Raw genomic sequence first — 26,226 nt, 5'->3', positions numbered from 1 at the left:
TCTTTCCCTTTGAACTGACCATGTTCGTGCTCCCGTCTCTGCATAGTTGAAATGATGGTTATGTTTTCTCAGAAGACTTTAACATCATTGTACTTATTTTATTTTAAAACAAAATGAAATAAACGTTGCAGTATGACTCTCCATGATAATCCATTATCCGTTTGGTTTGTGGGGGTAAGACATGGCTTTTGTATATGTGAAGTCTCAGAAAAGGATTGTGAATTTGAACAGTATATGCATCCTGCTCTTACAGGGTGTGGGAGCTGACTGCCACCTTAACCTGTTCCCTGTGCTGTGCTTGTAGACATACTGCTTCGTGGCAAATCCCAGGTTAGAAAAGTGCAGTAGAAACGCTAATGATAATTCTGTCGTGGAAATAATATAGAAGAAAGTAAAGGCACACAGCTTCCCTTGCAACCCTGAGTACTTCCTAAATCTGGCTGTTGTAGTTTCCAGAGGCCCAGACTGCTGTGGTAATTACTTGTGGTGATCGGCGTTCAGTCGAAGCAGTAGAATTTCAGGACTTAGCTGGGTGCATCCAGATGAAAGCCATTGCAGCACGACACCCCAGTGCTTCGTCTCTGCTGTCTGCTCAGATGGAGGTTGTGTTGAGCTGCACTGTAGAGTTCTGGTGTCTAGTGAACTGATGCTTTGTTGTCATCATGGGGGGCCTATGCCACGGTCTTAAAAACGTCAGGCATGGTTAGCACTAGCCAGGGTGTTCTTGCAGGGTCAGATAATTGTGGCCTGCGGTACTTAATCCCAGCGTACGCTCTCACATACCCGCTGCAGCGCTGTGGGAAAGCCATAGCGTTTCCAAGTGCTCCCTTGCGGCAGTGACATGGTTTTTCTGTCTGGTGACGGGGCGTTTGATAAAGATCGCTCTCTGACATGGATATCTTTGCCTGCATTCCATAGAGCTTTAGTCACCTGTCAAAGGCTGTGCGCACAATAGTTGTTGAGTGAGATGGGCTGGCCGGGGACTCGGGCTGTTCATCGCTGTTTTGTTTCTTTGAGCTATTTGGAGAATCGCCTGTAAAAAAAAAAAAGTTTATTCTTACAATAAGGGTTATTCAGGATTTTATTAATTACATTGATATGATCACTTAAGTTGCCTTACCTGTTCTCAAGGCTTGCGGTGCTGGTATCTTACCTTTTGTATGTGGCTGCATGCCATGTGTGCAAGGTAAACAAAGGGGCTTGTAAGGAGAAAAAAAAATTGATTTTAAATGCTTACATGTTCTATGTGAGTTAGAATATTGATGGAGACTTCTTAAAACCACAAAAATAATATTCTGGGAGATCTCGTTTTATAGATTTGGTAACTGAGTTGAATTTCCTGCTCTCAGATGAGTGAATGTGGGGAAGGGTGGAATAGAGTAGTAGTACACATCCTGTTGCAATAGGCATGAACAAGCAGTAATCCTAGTATTTCTCAGCTCTAGCTCCCTATTTTTTCTGCTTTATGTGCATTAAAATCCTGCTTTATGAAGACCTATTTTGCTTAAAAATAGTTGAAAGGGGTCAGATCAATTAACTATCTTGCAATAAATTATTCCATAAGAATGATTGTCGGAAGAGACCTGTGAGCTTGTGATCTCTCTTTTGGCTCGTATGATGTGTATTTCTGTTACAGAAGAGCCATTCTGTAAAGGCTTTGCTTATGGATTAATTTACTGTGGAGTGCATAATAGTCTTAATTCATCATCCCTGTGTCCATGTCAGAATAATTACAGTTCTGATATTATTTTCAATGTTTTAACAAATTTTGTGTGGAAGACTTGCTCCTAATTGCTGTGGATGAGATGTGAAAAGGTTCAGTATTCCTTAAATGCCAAAATTCTCCTTCAAACTTGATTTCTGTTAGTAAATTTGAAGTATCATCATTCTCAAAGCTGAACCCAGTGTATTAGAACTAGTTGAGAATAAGACTAGTTGGCTGAAGTTTCACCAGTGGTGGACAGTGTTACGTTTTTCTTGGCTGTTTTTTAACAAAAAACCCCACCAAACAAATTGTCAGTCACATTCTTGTTCTCCATTTGAGAATATGGCATAAAACCTGTAAGAGCTTTTAGTCCCAATGGTGTTAGGGACTCCAAGAAAATAAACTACCAGCTTGCAAGACAGCTTCTTGGAACTTCATACTCATTTCTTGCCCTTTTTTCAAAGATTTTTTCCACTTGCTAGCCAGCTAATAAGAAGGCATTTTGTATTTCTGGAGTTGTATTTGCATTGTTTCGTATTATTGGAATAAGCCTGGGGCAGCGATGCTCATTATTGCTGCAATGAACTGAGTGTACAAGAGTTGGTACGTTGCAAGGCTTTTTCAAGAGGGATTAGCAGATTTCAAGTTACTTCTGGATGTTAAACAATGGCCTAAATTCTTTAAAGTACTAATAACGGAGTAATCTGGTTTTAAAACTCAAATCACAGTTAGTTTACACTTGTCAAATGTTTGACATCTTACAAAGTCTACTTAGCAATGAAATAAGCGTGGACAGAAACTTTTGAATGCTTACAGCTGAAAACATGAGAAATGTCCTATGCGTGGAAATTATTGCAGTCAAGTCCTGGTAACAGTGAGCAATGAAGTTCTCAAGACTGTAAAAATACTTCTGGATTTCAGCTCTGCCTTCGCAATGGTGAATGTGAAATTGAGTGTAAGTCTTAAATGGGATCTTAATGTAGAGAGTAGTTCTTGTCTTCCTTTCTTTTCTTTTTTAAAAGTGCTTTCATTCGTAATTTAACTGCCTGTGCTTTGCTGTAGGTAGATGTATGGGAATAGAGCAAGAATTTGGTCAGAAAACTGTAAATGGAAAAAGATGTAAATGAAAAGCAGGTTTTGGTCAGTTGTAAAAACCCATGTTTGGTGCTGTACCTAGTATTGAGCATATCGAAGATACGTTCAGTAGTCATTCCAGTATCTCCTAAATCTTGCCTGCACCAACCACTTTCCTCTCTTCCATTGCTTTTAGAAAAAGTTTGAAAATCTTATTTTGTTTGGAAGCTTTTTGATATTAAAGGAGAAATAAAAATTTTGAACAGGCAGTGATAGGCCTTATGGAATACAGATGGACTTTTTACTTGATAGCTGGTCTAAAATCATTGCATGTAAGCTATGCTTGGGACTGCCAGTTGCAATATACTTTTCTACCTATCTGGTGAAAAAGTGAGGCAGGCAAAGATTTTTTTAATTAAAATTATATATCTGTGTAGAAAAATGATAGAATGGAAATAGATCTTAACAGCTTGAACAACTAGTGTAAGAATTAAAGATGCAGTCGGGAAGTTATGGAGAAACAATGACAGTCTGAGTAGGATCTCAGTTTACAAGTGGTGTGGATTCTTTATTTCCCTCAACTGTTAGTTAGAGATAATGTTCAGGTGAAAATAAAACAATTAAATGTGAATGTCATGTTTAGAACTTACTCATCCTTGAATTCTGCAAGTGATTGAAGAACCTTAGAATGCTCTAAAATTTATAGTCCATGTCCTGGGAGATGTTTAGACTAATATTCCTCTGTGAGGAAAGACTTTTTTTTCCCTTAAGTATTTACTGTGGAACTTTTCTTCAGTCCCTTTCCACTGCTTTCTGTGTTGCTTTGGCTCTCAGTTCTCATATCTCAAAGGGTGCTGTTTTGACAACTTTTTTTCTGTCTGTGGCACGGACTTTTTCAGAGCCACAATCACTGTGTGTGCCTACATTATCATATGGTAGTGAATAGTATATTGTCCAGCCAACTCTGAAATGAAGGATCCTAAAGGTAAAAGGCCATGCCAGTTACTCCTCTTTTGTGTGATTTCTGAGCTATGCAGTGCAGTGTCAGCTGAACTGTAGCACAGAGTAAGAGACCACCGGGTCTAGACCGCAAGGTCTAGAATGTGTCCTTTATCTTTGTGTTGAGGGGGTGCAGGTAGTTGTCACGCAAATCCAACTGTACTTGCCTACTTCAGCAAAATCCATGCTAGTTGGGCATGATCCAGAGTAGGATACAGCTAATTTGCCTTTATTCCAAATTCCAGGAATTCTGAATTTATCCATTGCACTTTCCCATCCAGTAATGGTAGTATCTGAGGCGTAGTGGTGATTGTCATCAGTGTGTTGAATTCATCTTAGAGTTTTTCTTCCCCGAATTCTCAAACGCGTATTGAACAGAAAAGGGGATTAGATACTTGGAGGCTCCTGTCATACTGAGCAGAATTTGTCTGCTGCTGTTGCTTGCCTCCTCAAAGATGAAACTGTATAGTGTATACTACCAGTGTAGTGTTGTGTTCTAGCTTTGTCACCTGTGAGTGTTGAAAAGTGACTGCAACATGGAACTCCACCTAGTGTGGAACAGAAGTTACGAAGAACATCAGGGTTTTGGTCTGAATGTCTTTTGGGGCATGATGAGATGTCTGTGATACCGTAACTCTTCAACCAAAGTGTCGTGCTGGTTTTGACTATTTTGGGATTAATTTCTCACTTCTCAGCATGGTTAGCTGGGCTTTTTGTTTTGTTAGTTGGCTGTGATTTATGTAGCGTTTGGACTCGTGAGTGTCCTGTGGATTTTCCATTTCATTTGGAATCATCACATTTTAAAATCTAAAAGCCTGTCAACACGTTCTGTTTGAAATGTTTTGTACTTATAGTTCCCTAAAATTCTGTTTTCTTTATCTCCCCAGTCACATGGGAGCTTGAAGGGAACACACACACATCTCTAATGCCAGTGTTGCAGATTAAAAATAGTTTTCTTCCACCAAACGCTAACAGCTGGTTGGCTTTGTTTCCCAGCTGAAGATGCATCCTATAGTATTTTCATTTTCTTGCTATTGCCAAATGTTAATGGATCAAGCTCTGCAAGATTTACTTTGTAAATTCTGTTGTAACACTAATTACACTTTAACTGCATTTCTGTGAGGCTTTTCACAACTCCGGTCAAGCACCCATTACCCCGTTTTGCAGATAAGTAAACAGGAGAAAGTGGCTGAGGGAGGTGCTTTGTGTTGATTTCGAGGACAATGGAGATAATCAGTGCTGCTGTAAGCCAAGTATTGTTAAGACAACTTGAAGATGGAGTGGCATTTGAGAACAGGTCTTGTAAGTGGTGTTCCCCCAGGATAAACCCCCAAACTTTGTCCCTTTTCTTTAGTTCAAGTAATTCAGTGCAAGTACTGTGGAAAATTTCTTGTCAAATTGAAATGTTAGCAGCTGCATATTGAACTCACTGTCATCTTCAATTTTCACCGGTGATGGAAATGTCTAAACATTGTATTTCAAGAATGAAGGCTTTTATAGCAATATTTTTTCAAAATATCAAATTTTGTAATGGTGCGAGTGGAGAATATTATATACAATGGCAAGTTATTTCTGAACCGAATAGAATAGCATATAATAGCTCTTCTGTCTTTCCCCATCTTGAAGTACTCAGCAAAACTATCTTACCATCTTAGAAGTGAATCTGCCATTTTACTTTATTTTGAAAATTCCTTCATAATGTCTGGCAGTTAAAGTGGTATTGCCTTCATAGGCCAAAATGTAAACATTATGGATCGTGTATAAAAGCTGAAGCAACTAGTGCAAAACCTGGAGAGACCTGAGAGTTAATACAATAACAGGTGGCAGTTCTGTTCATGCTGCGTTTGTAATTGCATAAAATTGGTGTATTTTTGGTGAATACAGTAGGCTTGCTGATCGTATAGTGATTAGTGTCTTCTGTGGTATAAATCTGGAAGTTAGTTTGTTATCATGTCTTACGTGATTCGATGGAGATGAATTTCAGGAGTGTCTTAAGACTATGCTCTTAAATCATCTATGCTGATTGTACTGGATAGATTAATCCTGTTGCCATATGGACTTGAAATTGCTTTGGGTATGCAAAAGAAAAAATCTAGATGAATGATAACTCATTTAATACTCTGTGGTTTGTGTTTATGGAAAACAGAATTCCTCAGGATGTTCTAAAGGAAAACAAGAGTGTGCCAAAGGTAATTTCACTGTTGAGCGTTCACGGATGGTAAAATTATACTGAACAGATGTTTGTGATTTTTGCAGGTAATAGCTCTAGCAGATGCAGCAGAAGAAAATCAAGCCAACACGTTCCAGGCATTCACAAAGTTGAGAAGTGCCACCCATCTGGTGATTATGCTGATCAGTCTGTGGCAGAAGCTCAGCACTGATCAAGTTGCTATTCTGGAAGCTACGTTTCTGCCATTAGCAGAAGATACACAAGAGCTGGTAAGAATTTGTTAGAGCTGCTCCAAGTGCTCATTGACGAGGCTTTCAGTGCTTAAATTCATGTATTTCCCTATATACTTTGAAGATTGTCCTTGGATTTAGTATTCTTGCTAAATCTTGTTTGGTGCAAACTACATTAATTTCATAAAGTGTGAAAGTAGAGGTAGGTTATAGAAGGTTTTGTTAAAAGATACGGGTGATACCAGTTAACTTCCCCTTAATGCTTCCTTATCAAGCCAAGTAAGAGTATCTCACAGAACTTTAACTGGTTTTAGCTTCTGTCCAGTAGTTAGTACAAACAGAAGAGCTCCGACTTTTTGAAGACTGTAATATAAATGCTTTGTCTTTGGTGTTTGTGCATTGGTTTGTATAATGGATGGAAATTACACAAAGAAAGTACAGTGAATAGATAATGTACTTGTGTTCTCCACCTTGTGCTCTGGATAGTCCTGCATTGTGCAGAGATCTTGCAAATTTTGCTCTGATTTAGTGAGTGTGACTGTGTGAGATTGTGTGCAATATTTGGAGAATTGGCTTCAATAAAGCTGTATCCTGTCCTCGCCTGAGGTCTCCAGTTAAACACTGCTTTAGCTGGAATTAAGGAATGCTGTAAACTTAAAACTAGAGTCCATGTCCAGTCAGTTTCAAGTCCAGCCTTCTTCCTGTGTTCTAGAATAAAGCATTTAAAGATAGATTGCCATGGTTAGAAGATAAATAAACTCTGATGTTAATATGGGTCAACAGTTTCTTTTAGGTATCTGAACATATACTGCATAACCTTTCACAAATGACTTCTATAGCATAAAAAATAAGACTTACCACAGTACACCAGTTTTAATGTTCATGCTCTGCACGGGGTTTTTGCTGTGTGCAGAGGATCCAGATTTTAGTACATACCTGGAATACTTAGAATGGCATTTAGAAAGCTTGTGCTGAGTTCCAGGTGAATCTAGAATCATCTGCAATTTTGGCCTGGGGGGGAGAAGTGTTTTGGCATTTTGCATTATATTGACCTAAAGCCGACAAAGCAAAATACTTCTTGAGATTTGTTTTGGGTTTTGTCCCGATTTAAACTTAAAACCAAGCTGCACAACTGAGAAGTATGCATTCCTGTGAATGGAATTGAAAGGAAGTTCATATGAATCTCATAAAAGCCCCACCAACCATTTTTTGCGTGACTCACTTTTATTTAGGAGTTGCATGTTTTGATAAGACAGGTGAAGCCTGTTGTGCATCCAATAGGACTCCCTGCGGAGTAGTGTGCATTCCTGTGAATGGAATTGAAAGGAAGTTCGTATGAATCTCATAAAAGCCCCACCAACCATTTTTTGCGTGACTCACTTTTAGGAGTTGCACGTTTTGATAAGACAGGTGAAGCCTGTTGTGCATCCAATAGGACTCCCTGCGGAGTATATCTCAGTGGTTTTCATGTAGCACGTTAAAGCTGTAAGACCTTAATTATTGTAAAGATGTACATCCTGCAGAGCAGCCAGGATGAAAAATGTAAACCAGCAATAACTAGAGGTGGAAATGAAACCTTTACGAAATACCGAAATACGTGCCATAATGAAGTTGTTATGGTACCACAGAAATCTGAGTGTAATTTGAGAAGAGATTAGGCAGGGAAGGGGAAATGTTCTGACATACCGCTGATATTTACAGACAGCAGTCCCAGCTAGCATTCAGATTTCCTCGTGAGCAGTTGAGCGGAACGCTGGTGAAAGAAAGTACTCTGAAGATTTTTTATTTGCTCTTCAAACAATTCTGCACAATGGTTTGTTGTGTTTGTATTTGGAGGGAATGTGTTAGACAGTTGGGATGCAGTCTGCAGCTCCAGGACATTTTCTGCCTTGTGAGCATTGAACTACGGAGATGTTTAGAATATGCTGTTACCATAAAAAGAACTGCTCCTCTGACCATAACATCAACATAATTCTCATACGTGCCATTCCGTTTAGAACAGATTGTGTCTTGTTTTCTAGACCTGACGATCATTTTGGTGAGATGTGTAGCAAATACAGGAGCAGTGGTTTGTGTTCCTTTTGTCACCAAATTTTTCCTCAGGCCGCTAAATGGTTTCTGTTGCTGCAAACTTTTGTCTTAGAACATGTAAAACTTTTTTTTTCTACAAACATACAGTGGAAGTAATACTGCAAACTTCCATCTTTTGAGGGAATAACAGATATTTAGCATCATCTTATTTCCAGCAATAATCTTGTAACTAGCACCTAAATACTATTGCCTCGATTAAACTGACTAAAAGGGTTGCTCTCGTTTAGTATTGGAAATAAAGGATGTTCCCTTGTCAATGATTCCTTCATGAATTCTGCACACTGAGAGCTGTAACACCAGAAACTGAATGAGATGTCTCAGGTCTCTGCGTTCGACCAGTGGGATAAATAAGGAAATCCTTTTGCTAATGAAATCATTAAGAAAGCGATGCCGAAACAGAATAAAAGTTAATCTTGTAAGGCGCAGTTTTGTCCAAAGTACTTTGTTATTGTGGGACTAAAATTAAACCCATCTTCAAAATACAAAGTATGTATTGTCAGTTTTTCAGAGCATAATGTTACAGCTCCACGCAAACTGTACTTTAAAATCTATTCTAGTGTTGAGTCCTAGTTTGTGCTCAGTTGACATGTATTGTAGAAGACTATTTTAGAGTGCAGAAGAATCCATGATAGCTGTAATAATAATGTGGTATCAGATTTTGTTATGCAATTCACTTTTTTCAGAAGAATTGGTGACTCTTGTGCAACACTAGTGTTGTTTGCTTATAACAGGGACTGGCAACAATTTGAAGTACTGTGAAGTCTGAAAAATGAAAAAAAAAGAACGTTTTAAAGACTGGTTTTCAGTGATTATATTTTACCAAGCTGAGTAATGTGGATGTAAAATTATTTGAAAAATGCTGAGTTTGTGATAAAGCGCATGTTTACAATAGGAAATCTTTTTGGGGAAGGAGGGAATTTGTCCAGTGTAATTTGAAGGGTTCAAAAAGTTCCTGTCATGTGGAGTAGTTTTGATGTAACAGCTGCAAGGTGTCTGGATTGACCAATGGCTCGTATGTCTGATCATTAAGCTATTAATGCTTTCTTTAAGATAGTATAAAGGGGAAAAAATGTCTGTTAGTACCAGTATCCTAATCTTAGGACTAGTGGAGCCTCAATGGAGGCCATCAATAGTAACTTTACTGAAGAATAAAAACTTCCATAGTTCTCATGATATTACCAAATAATGACACGTAGGTGCTTCGTTGCTCGGAATCATCCCTTTCTTGTTATAGTACCACCTATTTGTGGTACTATAGTTAATAGTAACAGTTATAAACCGGCATTGAGGAAGTACATTTTCATGTCCTTTTAGGTTTGGAATTGTACCGCTCAAATCTCTGTATTCAATCTTAAGCTTTTATTCAAGTTGCAACTTGGAAGAAAAAAATGCCTGAGGGTGAAATGCATATTTTTAAGTGACTCTATGATCTAGTGTAATTAACTTAAGTTAGTGACTATAAATTTACGACTTCAGTGTTGATTAGATAAAGTAGAAAAATATACTTTAAGGCAGTGATGAAAAAGAGATGGTGTCAAAAAAAATCATGAAGTGCCTAGTAAGAATCATATGAGCTAGTAAAAGTGTCTGTGCTTTCTGTAAGATGATGATCTGAATATAAATCACCAGAAAAAGAGAAGATCAGTCACTAGATAGCCTGCTTAGTTTTAGGTATAAGAACAGGTGGGGTTTACTCTGGAGTTTTTGGGTAACAGAAATACTCTTTTGTGGAAGGAATCCTTTAGTGGGTGAAGGTGTCTTATTTTCTGTGCTGGTTGCTGTTTTAACCCCTTTCTAAATGTGAAGCTCCAATGGTGTAATGGGGTAAAATATTTTATATTTTATTGTTTGCCATAGGCCACTACGTATTATCTTTTGGTATTTTTTAAATACTTACATTTCTTAAACCCCTAAAACCCCCATACCCAACAAACCCAAAACCGCCACAAGGCAGTGGGCAGTGACAACTGGTAGCTTAGAACCAGTTTCCTGTGTAGATGTATTCTTTATTTCTGTGAACAGAGAAGTTTATAGCAGATGTGTTATTCCCCCACTTCATCTTTCTAGAAACAAGATAGATAGTACAGCTGAAAACAAGGAATTTTGGAGGAAGAAACATGTAAAATTTGCCCTTTATTCAGCTGAGAAAAATATTTCAGATGATGACTATCTTTTTCAAAAATCAAGCCTAGTAAACAAGTCTTCCTCCAACTTCAGTCAAGGCCGTACAACAGAACCATTCAGAAAGACTCTTCTGGGACAGGCAAGTCTAATAGTGGGGAAAAAAAAGTAGGAGAAAAAAAAAGGTAGCAGGTTTTAAACTTCTAATCACCAAAATAAAAGGAAGGACCTTTAAACTGTTCCTGGTAAAAACCATACTTTGTCAGTAAAAAGTTTCTTTCTGAAGTTTAGTTTTGGTTCAGGGCCACGTAAGATTGTCAAGTGAGGGAAAGGTGAAGGTGAAGGAATGAGATTCCCACTGCTCCCTGGGCAGGGAATGCCTAGTACGAGGTTAAAAATGGGGTTTGTGGCACCTGGATCGTGTCAGTGTCCTTTGCACAGGCATGAGTATGTGACCCAGCTGCAGAATGAGAAGGGGGAGCATGGTTCAAGTACCAGCTTTCCTTGTTTTTCTGTTTTGATATGGAAGTTGATCTCCTTTGCACAGAGCTCTGTCTGCTGCCCTGCTTTCAAGAGGACTAGAGACAGCTGGAGTAGGTGGAGAGGAGGACATGTGGTTGTAAAGCCAGTAATTTGCTGCGAATTGATGTGTAACCATTTTACTTTAATTTGTGTTCCCTTAAAAGCTGGGTTTCAAACTGCGTGATTACTTGTCAATTTTATAATATCTGTAAATGAAAGATCAGATGTTTGTGGTAAATGATTTTACGGGAAAGAGGGAATTTGGAGAGCAAGGCAGTGGTCTCACCACTACTTTAAGCACTATCACAGTTCCTTTAAACGTTTGTGAGTAATTATCTTCCTGCAGTTAGTTTTAATCCCTGAGAAGACAGTGGGTTATGGCAAACACAGCAAGTTGGAGGCAAGTTACACCACTATGTAGCGGTCTTCATCTGTAGCTGAATTCGTGGGAATCTTTGCAGTGAATTCTGTGGGTAGAAAAGTGCCAATAATTTACTGGCCTGAGGGCGAAAGGCTTAGTGTGGTCTATTTAAACCTTTTGTGTGTTAATGAAAGTCTTTAATATCTTCATCTGATGCTTCCCACTTTAAAGGACTAGCAGAAGCAGCTATGGCCAATTGTATTTTCAATTTTTTTGTTTGCAGTTTTTGTGGTGGCAGGTAAGAAGGGGACATAAGAGGTTTATTTTAAAAGGCTCACTTCTGATGGTTGATAGTAGTACTGCTTTTCAAAAAAGAAAGCTTTCTCTTTTCTTTTAGATGGTATAATTCTAGTTTAAAAAATTGTGTAGAAACTGGTTTTGATGTGAATTATGAATTGTAAAAGTTCTAAGGACAGCAAGAATCATTGTTGTCTTGTATTGATACAAGTTCCAGGGAATACAATTAAAGAAGCTCAGAATAAGCCTTCAGCCTTGGTATAAATCTTATGCTAATGGAGGGTCTGACATATCAGTTGTTAGATTTTTTTTTTTTATTTTAAAGGAGATAATTAAATTTGTATTTAACTTGAGCTATCACCTTATTTATTCTGTCAGTATTTTTTCTGTACTGAAGTTAATCTGTTGTGAGCAGCAGCCTACTCAGGGACCTTATTTTTTCATGTGAATTAGTCAAAGCAGAACTGCGTTCTGCTGTGATTAGTTTTTGCTCTTGCATATGTTATCTCCTTTAAAATGAACTTGGATAACCTACAAAGTATTGCAGGTGTCCCAAGAGACATAACCTGTCATAGGTTAAAAAAGGCTTCTGTTATTAGACATCTTTCTGTCTGTAATACTGTGATGGGGACCTCTAAACCTCCTTTTAGTTAGGGTAGTGTCATCTATCTATTTGGGTACAAAGAGAAGCTAAAATATTTTGGCATGATAGATTATGGAGCGTATGCTGCATAGCAGGATTTCAGATCAGTCGTCATCTAAACTGCTTAAAGACAAGAGTGATGCACTACAGTGACTACGTTACTGTTGTTCATCAAAAGGGCTTAAGGTGCTCACTATATAATAAGTGACTTTTTGGGTTGTTTCTTCTAAAGAAGCTGAATGATGCTGGAGAATTCCCTTGATGCTGTGTCCTAACCGAAAGAACGGCAGACTTGTGCTGTGTATTGAAAAGTTTTGTACTGGTGGTTTAGAAATGTGATGTGACTTATTGATTGTAAAGTTCCACTAGAATTACTTATACTTATTTTCTGTCTCATCACTTCAGAGCTATGATACTCTTTATTCTAAGTACAGAAGTCTTATGTTAGTATCTGAGGAAAAGCCTGCTGTGTATCATGGCATTTTCTGAGAAAGTGAGATACTCCCAATAATTTTATGAAGCTCCCTATTTATATTGCATATATATGCATAATAATATGCAGCTAAATTTGTCTCTTCCATCAGAGCTGACAGTCAAATATGTTTCTGAGAGAGTATATCAAGATCTAGTCATGAAACCATCCAATCTTTATTCTTGGGAGGAGGAGTGGAACTGGTCATGGTACTACTGCTTTTGGTTCTGAAGCCATTGATGGTTGTTCTTGGTTCCAAGTTGCTATCATATTGTAGAATTCACTGGTCATTGCTAGGTAACCTGTAGCTATCGTTCACACATTGTACGATGTATAACCTGTCCACTGTAATTTACAGAGGTATGGCTCAGTAGTGTGAGGAGGTGTCGCGTGAGTTTTTCATCTTGTTAAAAGATCCCAGAAGAAAGCTCACTGGCTTTTTTTACCATGATTTTCAGAGTAGCCGTTTTTTTCAGACAGAAGTTTATCCTTCTAGGTAATGGCAAGATGCTTTGTCTTAATTCCTAGATTAAGAATGATATACCAGTGTTCTCTCATATCTGCACAGGGGGTGATAGACTCATGTTACATTAGCACAGGCCAGTTCAATTTAAAGGAACATACAGATTGCGTGACTTCGTTTCCACCATCTTCTCCTGGCTTTTTCAACAAAGGGAGAATTTGATATAGCCAAAGGATGGGTTTTATACCTCAAACATGAAACAGGTCATAAGACAAGGCTGTAGAAACAACGGAGTTGTTAAGGGTCTTTGCTCAAGCTACACTCTCAAGCAAAAAAACCCCAGTAATTCTAGCATAAGCTTGAAAATTTGCTGTCCAAGTAAACTTGCAAGCGCAGTTTGCCACTATCCTCATTGTCCTCACTCATGTGTTTTGTGAGAATGGAAATGTCATGATTTTAAGTAACAGAGCTGAGTTTAAAGTTAGTGGTGAGTAGATCTAAAGCTCTGTGAGAATTTAAGTAGGAAACAAACTTCTTGTCAAGTTGTTTGTTTTTTTTTTTCCAGAGAAAATATTCGAGTGGGCGTGATTCCATGTTTCACAGTCCTTTGGAATCACAAACTCTTTTGTCAGGCTCTGCAGAGATGTGTTGTGCTACAGTCAGACCAGATCAATAATTATATTCATAACCTAGTAAAAGAGTAAGAGAATAAAAGTGGTAAAGAGAATAAAAGTTCTTCTGCAAGTTTATTACTGAGATGACAAAGCATGGTTCTGAGATGGGCTGAGATGCAGTGAGGTGCCTCAAGGAGTTTTTTTAGAATATGTTTCCTCTACTTTTTTCACTAGACCAAGTACAGCAAGGTCTGATTCATCTTCTCTGTATCAAAAATAATCTTGCTGACCCTCAAAGGTACGGACCCCCCGTATGGCAGACATGCTCTTGGGTGTATAGCATTCTTCAGCAAGATGCATGACTCCTGATGTGTTTGCATGGCTGCAGACAGCTTTGACAGCATCTGCAAAACCCAAACATCACCTCCGTTTTCTTAGCTAACTGGCAAAAAGCTCTTGAGGAAAAGAAAGATGAAGTGTTACATGATGGCGGTGCTAAAAGCAAAACAGACCTCTGAAGCTGGCGACAAAGGAGCTAAACCTCTCCATTCATGTAGTAGGTACAAGAGTTTCTCTCATCGGTTCCCAGAAAGGGATCAATGGTTGTAAGAAGTCAAGGTAAAAAGAAAATTAAGATGGTGAAAAAGCCTCAAGAATTCAGGACTCAGTAACGGCTTCTACAGAAACCCGTGCTGTGGGTGAACTTCACGATTCCAGGCAGGATGTATTTGTATTGCAACAGAGCAGCATTACTAAAGGAGTAGCTGTACGATTAGGTAGCTCAAATATATCTATTGAAGAACATCCCTCTTCTCTGCCTCTCACCCACTCTGCCATAAAAATTTTCACTGTTGTCCAGAAATGATAAAAAACAGGTGTTAGGACATACTCTGTATTGCTCCAGTTTTGAGTTATAAGACCATCTGAAAGAGGAGTTGGGCAATAGAGAGATATTACTTGTCAAGGAGAAAACTACTTGTCTAATTCCGACATAATCTTGAAAGACTTTTTGTGCAAATGAGGGATGTCCAATCCTGAATGACGCAGCCCGTGTGGAAATTTGGCTGCAATAATCAGTGATCAATTTTTAATGACCATTTATCATCATCCTAAGTATCATGTTTTGGTGAAACATGCCCTTTTCTGAGAGCATATTATACACCCCGAAGCGTGGAAGAGTTGGGCAGCTGTAGAAATGTTATGGCTGTGATCCTGACCTGGAGAAGTTAATTTCTATTACACATGATGCACTCTGTAATGGAACAACTGATAAGACGATTAATACACAAAATGCTACAACTGCTAATAACCATAATTTGTTTTTGAGAAGCACTTTCTTCTGAAATGGCCTTGAAAAATGTATTAAATTCTTGAATGATAGAGGTCATTGCCATCAAGATGGAACACCGCTATCAGAACCTTTGTTTGATGATGCTCAGTGTGGTACTTTCCTGCACCACCCACTGCTTTTAATACGACTCTTCTACATCATGATTTTTTTCCAAAAAATCATTGGTAAAATATTAGTTTAGGAGCACCATTCTTAAAAGACAAATATTGCATATTCTATAAGGTCTCGTACTTTATAAAGCCTCTAGTATGATTTCTAAGCCATACGCATTTTCAGCTTTCCTTCCATATCTGAAGGAGTTACAGCAGTTGTTGGCAAGTCTTGATTTAAAAATAAATGCCTATAGAATAGAATCTTCCAAAAACTGTTAGTCTTATATTCAGTGCAGAAGCTTTCAGAGGTTTGTGAATTGTGCTTCAGAGGAGACGAATACCAGCTAAAGAATACATTTTTAAACAGCAAGTGCATGTTTCAGGAAAGCATCTGCCATACAGGTTTCTCACAGGTGAAGTTGCTGTAGGATATCACTGTACATTTACCAAGCAGGACTCAAAATGAGGAGTTCTTGTAGAGAGTTGTTTATGCCGCTGGAGTTTCTGTTCAGTAAATGTTTCCACATTGAAGGGATGAAGTTGCTGTTTCTATTGTCACTGGCAATTACAGCACAGCTGTGTGGAAATGACAACTGTATCTGTGACAGACTTTTTAAAACGAAAAACCTGAGTCACAAAGGATTTTTGCTAAAGCTGATATTTGCGATCTACTATCTCAGTGTGAGATACTAGCATTTGAACTGGATGCTCTGAATTAGCTTGAAAATAGTTGCTGTTGTGAATAGGCGTTGAACAGCTCTGCAGAGATCTGTTGTGCTGTAGTCAGGCTAGCTCAGTAAATATTGCAGAGATCTCATACAGCTTCCTGTAGAAGTCTGGAGTCCTTTCTCCTCTATTTGTTGTTCATTGACTTTCTAATCTTTTATACCTTTAATAGCTGTTGTATCACGAGCCCTACAGAGCTCGCTTCTTCAGGAGATGACATGCTGCGGTCAGAGTTAAGTTGTTACCTTGTACTTCCCTGGCTTTTGCATTTGTCGTTTATCTCTTGTGTGTTAAGTTGTACTTTGTTTGGAGTATGTAAGTGTGCTTAGTCCAAGTCCTTAGTAAGATTTAAACATCTATGATGTCTTTAATGTAGCTCTTGACAATAGGTTAAGACTCCAGACTACTGTCACGCAAATAAGGATGTTTTTCTGCCTCAGAGTCTTTCCTTGATTTAAAATGGAATGGGTTCATCTGCTCTTTTGAACTATTCTTTTAGAACTCTGCATCTTAATTTCTTCATTCTAATTGTTCTGTCCCTTTGGTTTCAGCTGTATCTTCATGGTTACTGCTTTCATCAGTCTGCAATTCCTGTTAGAGTGGAACTAGATTAAATGCCAAGAGAAACAAAAATCTGATCAGTTGGTATTATGGATGTAGTACATAATATTTGATTTTGAGGAAGATGTGATTAGATAGAACAAGATGAAGATAAGAATTTCAGCTGGTGTTTTTTCCATAGTGTGCTCCCTCTGAATGTCCTTCTCAGGCACTTGGTAGATTTGGAATGTATTTAAGCTTGAGTTATTTGTCTGGATTTTCATCAGATTCGAATTCCACTTGTCTGTAGGATTTTACTACTTCCCTGCTTTTTAAGGTATGCCAGTGGTAGGCTTTTGTTACTTACATGTGTGGAGGGTTTTGATTGGTGTGTTTTTTAAAATTTCGGAAAAATAAATTGTAGAAGATTCTAGAATAATCTGTTAGTGGTGTTTTAATGCACAGTGTTGGAGAAAACTTGTTACAACCAAGTCGCGCATTTTAAATACACTGACTCTTGAGGCTGTTCGAAGTTTAATACATTTAGACATCAGTAATATTTTACTGTGTTTGAGTGCTGTGTAGATGGAGAGTCCATTTGCTTGGCGTTTTCTTTCATTTTATTGAGGTTCTCTTCAAAAGGTCTCCTATCAATTAACTTTTGGCAGTAGTTTCCCAGGAACACTTACAAGGAAAGTGTCCGTTCCATTGCTAGCAGAAGGGGCCATTTTGTGTCTGCTGTGGCTGTTGTCTCCTGTTTGAAATAAATCGGTCAGGGAGACATACAGAATACGCTTGAAGAATGTGGGTTAGGATGACTGGTAGTGCAGCAAAACCTGGCAAAATCTGCTAGTGATCTGTGCCGGTGTTGGAGACTCCCAGTTTGGTAGCCCTGGGTTAGTGGATTACTGGTTTGTATGCGTAACAATAAGATAATTTTTTTTAATCTCTGTAAAAGTAAAGTGTTGAGAGACACATGGCTGACGTTTCTTGTGAATTAGCATATGCAATGCTTTCAGCTATAGAAACCTCTTTGGTGATTTGGATACGCATAAATATCAGGGTTGTCATTCAGTAAGGTGAGCTTTGAGTATTTTAGCATTTTTGAGAGCTGACGAAATCATTATTGTGACTAAAATCAAGAAATAAGATATAGCCAGGCAAAATCCTGAGTTAACGGCTGTAACTGTAAATTCCCATAATTTGTCTTGCCCCAATTTTGCATAGTTTTTGCAGTATGTTTCACATTGCAGTTAAATTCTTTCAGAACTGACTTGGCTGTCACTCCAGGATAAATTGCTTCATGGGCAGCTTGAAAAATGACTGTTGCCTTAGGAACAATATTAATGATGATATAAGCTTTCAAAGTAATTTCAGGCTTTTTAAGACAGACTTAAGGTACAGAATCAAATATCTGTGTGGCTCATCAACACAACTTGGGAACAATCTTGTTCAAGTTTGACTGATGTGCTGTTAGAATGACTTATTTACACTGGAGACAAATAGTGTTAATTTGTAGCTCTAAGTTTTTCATAAGCCTAGAGTTCTGTTAATTCCACAAACTGGTTGTTCTCCCAACAGTCACTTTTTTCCCCTCTTTCCATGTTGTCCACACCATTCTTTCTCTGGAATGTCCTCATCCCTACAATATTTCTGAGCTCTTACAGGAGCCACTTTGTGCTCACGTCTCCAGGTCTACTCCCTATAGAGCACTCTTTTCCCACCCAGAAACCCTGTCCAGGTTACCTCCAGGCCAGAAAAACTGTGCCCTAAGTAATACTTGATTTTAATCTCATCTTCTCGCCAAAAATGATGCTGTTTCCTGTCTAAGACATCTTATGTCAAGGGTTTTGAGTAAAATTTATTGTGCTTTAAACTTAATGAAGAGATTTATCAGCAAGCAGCACTGTGTACAGATTTCTATAGGCATTTCTGTGACTTATTTCCCTTGCTTTGATGTTATCTGCATAAAGCGTTGTTACATTTTTTTAATAGAGGCTTTTTTATCGCTTAAAAATCCCAGTAACCATAATGTTTACATGGCATTAATTCTTCTCATCTCGTAGCTTATAAACTATAAATTGGAAATAGAAGCTTTCTGTGGGTGAAGTGACTTGATTCTTGAGCAGCATGAAGTCATGGAACTTAAAGAATTTCTTCCAAAGGTCTTAAACCTATCTAGAGAAGGTTCTTACCACAGAATTATTAGTCTTTTGCAAAGTATAGAAGACCCGTAATCCTACTGCCATGAACTGCCCATCTGCGACTATCTGCCTTTCAGTGAACTCTAAGAAAGCTTTTTACGTCTTTCAATTTACTCCAAAACATTCTTCCATGTGTTTTCTGATTATTTGGACAATTATTTGGGTTTTTATTTTTCATGGAGAGGTAGCTTTTGAATACTCTTTCACTAATCATAGAGGCTGCTTTGGATTTGACTGGTCTACAGTCTAGGTCAGCAGTCCTTGGACTGGAGAAGATCGTTTTACGGTCTACTGAGAAACCAGTTTTACATGGAAATTAAATACAAGAACAAGGATTGGAAAATGTTAAGGCTATGGTATAAAGTAAAACATACCTGTGTGAGCCAAGGACAGAATATTAGCCACTTCTAATTTCCTGGCTTTTGTTAGCTTGTATTTCAGACTCCTTCTGCCTGCATTTTTATAACTTATTTGGAGAGATGTATTGGCCAGCTTCTCACTACTGTATGGTGACACCAGTTAATCACGTGTTTCTTTGTCTTTTAATGAAACTCAGATTCTTACGTTTACGTTGTCTTATTGTTCGTGATTTGTAGCGTTATTAGGAGTGCCTGGCTTGACTGTTTCTGATGCTTTGTACATATTAAGCTTCACTGCCCAATACGTGGGGATGTAGACAGCATTTATCAGCTCATTAACCTCTTTAAATTGGCTGTGGAATGTATTATTTCCTGTCACCATCACAGGTCAGCAGATGGGTTACACTCTGATGGGGTCTTTCTGGAATATTTGAAAAATGTTAAGCTATCGCAGCATTGACTGGCGTGATTTTTCTAATTTACATGGGTTTTTTGGGGAGGTGGGGAAGGACTCCAGATAAGACAGATTAATGTTATTGTTCTGAAGTTAAGAAAGGTAAATGACTAAGAAAATGCACTAGTTGATCTTGTTCCTCTGCGAACGTTAATGTTTTAAGCACATACAGCATGTTTGGAGGACGCTATTAAGCATAGGGTATGTTTGGACCAGGACGAAGTGCATATGACTCTGTGGTTGCACTGACGTACTTGACCACTAGTCGCATCTGTCCTGGACCTGTTCTTAAAAAGTAAAAAGGTCAGGAGGGGTGGCCTTTGCTTCTCTGGGTCAAAAGTAGTACCTTAGCCTTCACCAAAGCCATATGTATCTAAAAAATAAATTCACAACCCTGATTTGCTTGCCAGTGGATTCCGACAGGGTGGACACGGTCATTCTTTAAAATGTTATGCTTACCTGGTCATGGAATTTTGGATAGGTGGGTGATTTTGCTCTTCAACTGTTTTCAATCAACTAGAATGCATCATGAGAGAGAGCTGGAAGACTCTGGGGTTATATTAACTACAACTGGATGCCTGAGTTTTTTTTTGCTCTGCCTGAGTAATCGCCACAAAGAGCAACCTTGGTTGTTACCTTTGGTTAGCTTAGTTGCAGATAATGCTGAGCAGTTCCAGACTGTAGCCTCAAAACTTCTAAAGTCAAAAAAGAACATTTCCTGATTGGCTGGGACTCTTTTTGGCACTAGACAGGCACTAGTAACAACTGCAGCGATTGAATATTACTTCCCTGTACGTGTAGGCAGCCCATATGTAAAACTTGTTTCTACATAGCTAAATACTAAGATGCTACAAGTCTTGAAGATAGCAGACCACAAAGGCCTTCATTAGTTGCTAACTCTGTCCAAGCTCTGTAAGACTGTTATGAAAAGATATGAGCAGGCTTTGACTAACTTGCAGGTTTATTAATTATGTCCACTTTGTATTAATCACATGGTCCCATCACAGTGTGATGTAAGGTTGCGGAATGCATCTATCTAGAAAGAGACTATTCTCAATTGCACACTCCATAAATGAGATAAACGTTGTACATTAGATTTTACACTTTACTTACTTTGTCACGAATACAACTCCTGCTATCCAGGATTCTTACTCAGAGGAATGTCTTTGATTTGTCCATATCGCTGAAAACCATAGTAAAAGATTACAAACTTGAACCTAACTTTAAAGGCGCTTTTGCAGGGGCCTTGTGGAAAGAGGCTTGCTTGTACTGAGCGTAGCTTTTCCATAGAAAGCTGCTTGTTCCAACTAAACTGATTACTGAGCTGCCCTTCCCAGATGCGTACAGCTTCACTCTGTGCTGTTAGAAATCTAAATCCCAACTCATCAGGGCACTGACTCTCCTCTGCTGAGGCTGTAGGAATCGTCACTTGAAGTTAATTGGTCTGATATCTGGCTATTGGATACCCGCAGTCATGGTGTTCGGTGCTGTTGGCACGTTGTCAGAACCTTAGACGGTGCTTCTAAAGAACATAAAATAGATACTTTTTTTTCCCTGGCCTTGACATATCTTCAGCATAATGGTATATATTATGTTGCTTATTATGTTTGTATTTATATCTATCTCAGTTCTGTCCTTAATTCTAAATCTTGCATCCAGAAACTTCTGCTTTGTTATCAATACAGCTACTGTATTTAACTGTTACATCACATACTGTCCACATATTATTATTGAAATTATATTTCTCTGACAGTATTGGGACAGGTTTGCTTCTTTTCAGGCTAATTGGGGAAGTTTTTGCTTGATAAGCTAAAGAACTGTGTGCTCATGACACTCATTAATCCCCAAATTGTATTTTATGTATCAATATAATTTGAAAATTCTTAGTTCTTGATTTGTAATGTGATAAAGAATATTAAAAACAGTTTACCTGATTTATTTATTTTCCCTTCCTTTAATTCAGGGTTGGGAAGAAACTGTGGATGCTGCTATTTCTTACTTGTTAAGAACTTGTTTGTCAAAGAGCTCTAAGGAGCAGGCCCTGACTCTCAACAGCCAGTTGAGCATGCCCAAAGATACCAGCAGACTGAAGAAGAACATCACCCTCTTCTGTGACAGACTGGCCAAAGGTGGTCGCCTTTCCTTAAGTACAGACTCAGCCACTCAGCCAGCTGCTGTCATGCCAGGTGAGATGTGAAATATATGTTCATAATTTAAATACTTATTTGCATGCTGTTGCCTTTGGCCTCACTGATCTCCTTCACCTACAGTGGTCTTCACATGGGTAGGGACAAGTCTGTATTGAGTACATGCTACATCCTTAAAGTTGGGAGTTTATTGGTTTGTGTTCATGGGTATTGTATTTAATCGAGTTTGGAGTCACGTTAGGCTAGTATCTCGATTTTCTGTATTTTCTTACGTTTCGAAGAATAATTTAATTCCTGTTTAATACAATCTGAATGGGCTGTGCAATGTTCTGAGTTGTTCCAACAACTCAGAACTCCTTGTCATTACTATGGACGGCCCTCCTTTGCATGTGCTACTTTAAATGATTTGGCCGCAGAGTGTAATGATAGAAACTATATTTATAACCTATAATTTTTTTTCGCGTTGCACTATGCCTGTATCTAGAAGCAGACTGATAATCATGTGAAATGATTAAGCCAGAATAAGCATCAAATTAGTTTTACAAATTTTTGTTACTCTTTTTTTGCAGGACTAAGTTATGTGTTCAGGGTATTTTGTTTGCTGAACTTTGAAGACATTACATAGACAGGTTTTGCTTTTAAAAATTTTGAAAAGGGGTAAATAGCTGCAGTTCATCTTTTTCCACCTAAGCTAATAAGGTGAATTGATTTAATAAGGAGATTCACTTCTGCCTGTTCAGTTGCCTGGTGTTACTGAGTTCAGGGGACTACTCAATTCAGGTATGATTCGTTCTGTTAGAAGATTAAAATGTTTAAAAATTGTTAAGAAATTAGAAGAAATCTTGCTCTTGATGAAGGATTTTGTGAAAGCGATCAGGTCATACTCTCCATGTTGGATATATAAGGACTAAAATTTTAAACTGTTAAACCCATTTTCTATTACATGAGGCCAAAATAACACCAAGAGGCACGAGTGACATGTGCTAGAATAATTTTTACCGTTGTGGTACAGGTGGACAGTTACACTACCTCTCAAATAAAAATAATGTAAGGAAGAAGTACATTGCAAGCAAAGCATGATGTATTTGACTGTGGGCTGTTAGCCATGTATTGATGATTACCGTGTCACATGATGAACAGTGAAGAATTAAGTGCCTGCAAGGAGCTGGTTGAGGCCTGGTATAGCAGTATCCCTCCCAACATAGACTGTTTTAACTATGCTTGAAATGCCCTTGTCGATGACTTAGATTAAAAAGGATTAAGATCTGTGATCCTAATACAGATTCCAAAATAAATCATGCTACTTTCAAAATTTCTGGCTGTAGTGTTTAGCCCTTTTGAGTATCAAATCGCCTAATTAAGGTTCAAAATTATGCCCTAATTAGGCTAACGCTTCAGAGTGTCACAAGCAGGTATCATACAAAGAAATTATAAAATCTAAGTTGTTTTCACTAAGTTCATCCTGAAGCCTTGATGAAAGGGTCTGTACGTCTATATATTTACTCATACCTGTGGAGAGAATATGCTTTTTTGAGTAGTATGGAAAAGCTTAAAAATAAATTTCATCTTCATTTATAAAACGGGCTCATATGAGATAAATACCCCTGCGCAATGCTTTGCACAGCATTGTCGGTAAGCAGCTACCGTCTAGCAGGATGTGCTCTGTGCGTTGGGACTGTGTGATGGTTTCTCTTTGGACAGATTGGAGAAAAATGGGATCTTTTTTCGGAGTATAAAGGTGTTACTGATGTTTTTTAAACATGTTTGTCTCGTCACCTGTTTTGGTTTTCTGTGGCTATCTCCACCTTGGCAGGTAGTGTGGTCTGTTAGAGGCAGAACTGCAGGGGGAAGTAATTGAGGCTGGCAATGTGACTCGTATCATTGATGTCTTTCAGAGGGGGTTGAACTCTCTCTGTTCCCGTCTGAGGTACTGATCCTCCATGGGCAGTCGGAGTGCTGTAGGTGTGTTCCTGGGATTCATCTGCCCAGATAGATTCACCTAAACGAAACAAGTTCACGTGCCCAAGACTGTTCCTCAATGTGAAAACAGCACAGTTAGTGGGGATAAGAAAGAAATTTGACTTGCTTCTGATTCCAACTAAAAATGTCTGTGCAGTCCACAAAAAAAATTGAGAACGATGCCTTTTAAAGGCAAACCAGTGTACAAATTAACTATGTGTTGAGTAAAGAGTATTTTCATAATGCCTGTAGAACAGGGGAACTCCTCCCAGTCCTTGAAGGAGGGAACAGGATTAGGTAGAAGAAAATGAGATAGGACTATACGTGGAGAGGGAGGTGGTGTGGGAGTCGAATTTGTATCTGAGGATTTATGATTAAATATCGGCTGTTAATGTAGAGGAAAGTTCTTCAGGATGTTTAAGCCCCAAGCCAGAGACATTCCTGTAACTGTTCAGAAGTGTAGCTGACATTAGCTTGAGGATTTTGTTCAATGCCTCTTTAAGCTGATTCTTTTTTAATGGTGGAAATTCCTTTCTCTATAGCAACCAACTTCAAAAAAATTTGTTTAGAAGTGCCTAGGACCCTTCTGTCATTGCAACACCATAACAGTAAACTGGATTTCTAGAAGTTATATGTTCATTATGGTGTACCCTGAAATCTAGAGAAACTGTCTGAAGCCACATTGAAAAGCTGATGACTGTGTGCAACTATTTGAAAGATGCCTCCAGAAAATAATTATCAGTATTTATAGTTAATCCAAGAGTGTGTGCTAGAGGTAAGGCATGGTCTCTGCTAAGCCTGGTTTTGTTCATTATTTTCTTTAATGGCTTCAGTGACAGAATATGGAGCATGAACGTTGTGGTTTTGCAACAAGCTGGCAGTAGTTTGAAGCACTCTGAAAGAGCAGTAACTCTGATGTTGATAAATTAGGAAGGATCTGAAGTCAGTAGATGATTTTCACTTGAGCGAAGCACAAAGGAGTCTATCAAGTAAGAATTAAACTAAATATTGAGAAATAATTCCTTAAGCACTGTTTTTGTAGGATAAGCTTCTGGGTGTTATAGTCTACCAGCAACTGAGTAAAAGTCAGTGATATGATCCCATTGAAGGTGAAATCCAACTTTGGTATGTGGTTTTGTGACTTCTAAATGAGGAGATAAAATTATTTCTTTCTATTTTTCATGAGAAAGATTCAGTTGAGATTACAGGGTACCAAAATTTAAGAAAAACTTAAATTGCATAGAGTTCAGAGAAGAGCAGAAGTATTAAATGATTGAAACAATTGTGGTTTTTGTTTGTTCTGAAGGAAAAAGAGAAGGTTGAGGAGAGACATGATACTTTTCCAGTATGTAAAATGTTCTTATAAGGATGAATAAAAGTTAATCAGAGTCGTTGGCTAAATATGATAATTGTAAGCCACATCCGGCTATATCATGTACCGTGTTGTCTTTGGCAATGCCTAAATGGTTGGATGAGAGGAATGGTGAAGAGCTTCGGTAGTGGTACCAAGCCACAGTGTGGGGAAGCGCTGGGAAAGGTGCTGTAGACCACCAGGTTGTCATATATCAAGTTGAACGGGTGCGAGAATTGATAGCATAAATCCTGATGACCTGCAGTGAGTTAATTCTGTAGCCTCTAAAGGTCTCTTAGAATATCTGTGTGTTTTGCAGGATTGCTGTGGCTTTCTGGAGACTCGTTTAGATGTCAGTCTGCTTGGAGCTCTGTTTGCAGTATTCTCTCACCCTTATTCCGAGTATCTCAGCCACTCTTTGGCTAGAATGTGATCCAGCTTTCCCTATAATAGCTCCTGGTGGGCACATGGCACCTGTATCGCTTCAATGCTTTGTTCATGCAAGGGTTTTTAATTTTAAATTAGAACTTTGTTTTTCTTTAAACCATCTTTTTTTTTAAACTGGACTTCATTTTAGTATTTTTTTCCCTTTTGTTAGGAGATTGGTATTGTACTTTAACATGATTTACTTAACTGGAGCAGTAGAGAAACTATTTAACCTGAAAACCAGCAACTGAGTACTGTGCCACTAATCTGTGCAATGCCAAAGACTGTCATCTCCTCGGGTCAACTGAATCTTCAGAACTGAAATTATAAGGAAAAGGAGGAATGTTTTTGCATTCAGCAAATAGAATTTGCAAATAGTTTTAAGTGTAATATTTCAGATTTATACAAAGGTAGAGCTACAAGTTTGAACAGTACCTCTTGATGGCTTATATGGTAGCTTAATGTCTGTACTGGAAGGTTGTCCTAATATTTATTATACATTGTTCTTTTTCTGTAATTCAAACTGGTTTATTGTGAATATTGAAGGTGGAGGTGGCAATTATTGACATTTCTTTTAATGTTTGAGGGTTTGGAAGATTTTTAGTACATCCCTTCAGTAACTTCTTTTATACTAATTATGACTAGATTATCTCTATCTTTTCATGATGATTTTTGATGCTTACTCTTTGTTTTCCAAAATAAACTGCTTTTCCTTTTGTGTATGGTAGGGAGTTTAGCCTGCTATGCTCTGCTCCATCTGTCTCCAGACCCTTTCCTTCCCAGTTGTTGCCCAATCAGATGTTTCTCATTCTGTATTTATACATATGATGTTACTTTCCTAAGCATGGTACACTT

General features: G+C 38.2%; 1 protein-coding gene across 1 annotated transcript in view; it reads left to right on the top strand.

Moving 5' to 3' along the window:
* The window catches only part of BBS9 (Bardet-Biedl syndrome 9), a 269,354-nt gene that overhangs the window by 111,908 nt on the left and 131,220 nt on the right, over window positions 1–26,226 (top strand). Inside the window, exons 19-20 of the mRNA XM_010134482.1 lie at window positions 6,035–6,217; window positions 21,452–21,674. Coding sequence (XP_010132784.1) covers window positions 6,035–6,217; window positions 21,452–21,674 — 406 coding nt within the window. The remainder of the gene's footprint in view (window positions 1–6,034; window positions 6,218–21,451; window positions 21,675–26,226) is intronic.

The sequence above is a fragment of the Buceros rhinoceros genome, unplaced genomic scaffold (genome assembly GCF_000710305.1).
Source record: "Buceros rhinoceros silvestris isolate BGI_N320 unplaced genomic scaffold, ASM71030v1 scaffold2014, whole genome shotgun sequence".
Taxonomy (NCBI): Eukaryota; Metazoa; Chordata; class Aves; order Bucerotiformes; family Bucerotidae; genus Buceros; species Buceros rhinoceros.
The sequence above is the reverse complement of the archived record's forward strand: the minus strand, read 5'-3'. Positions and strand labels throughout refer to the sequence as shown.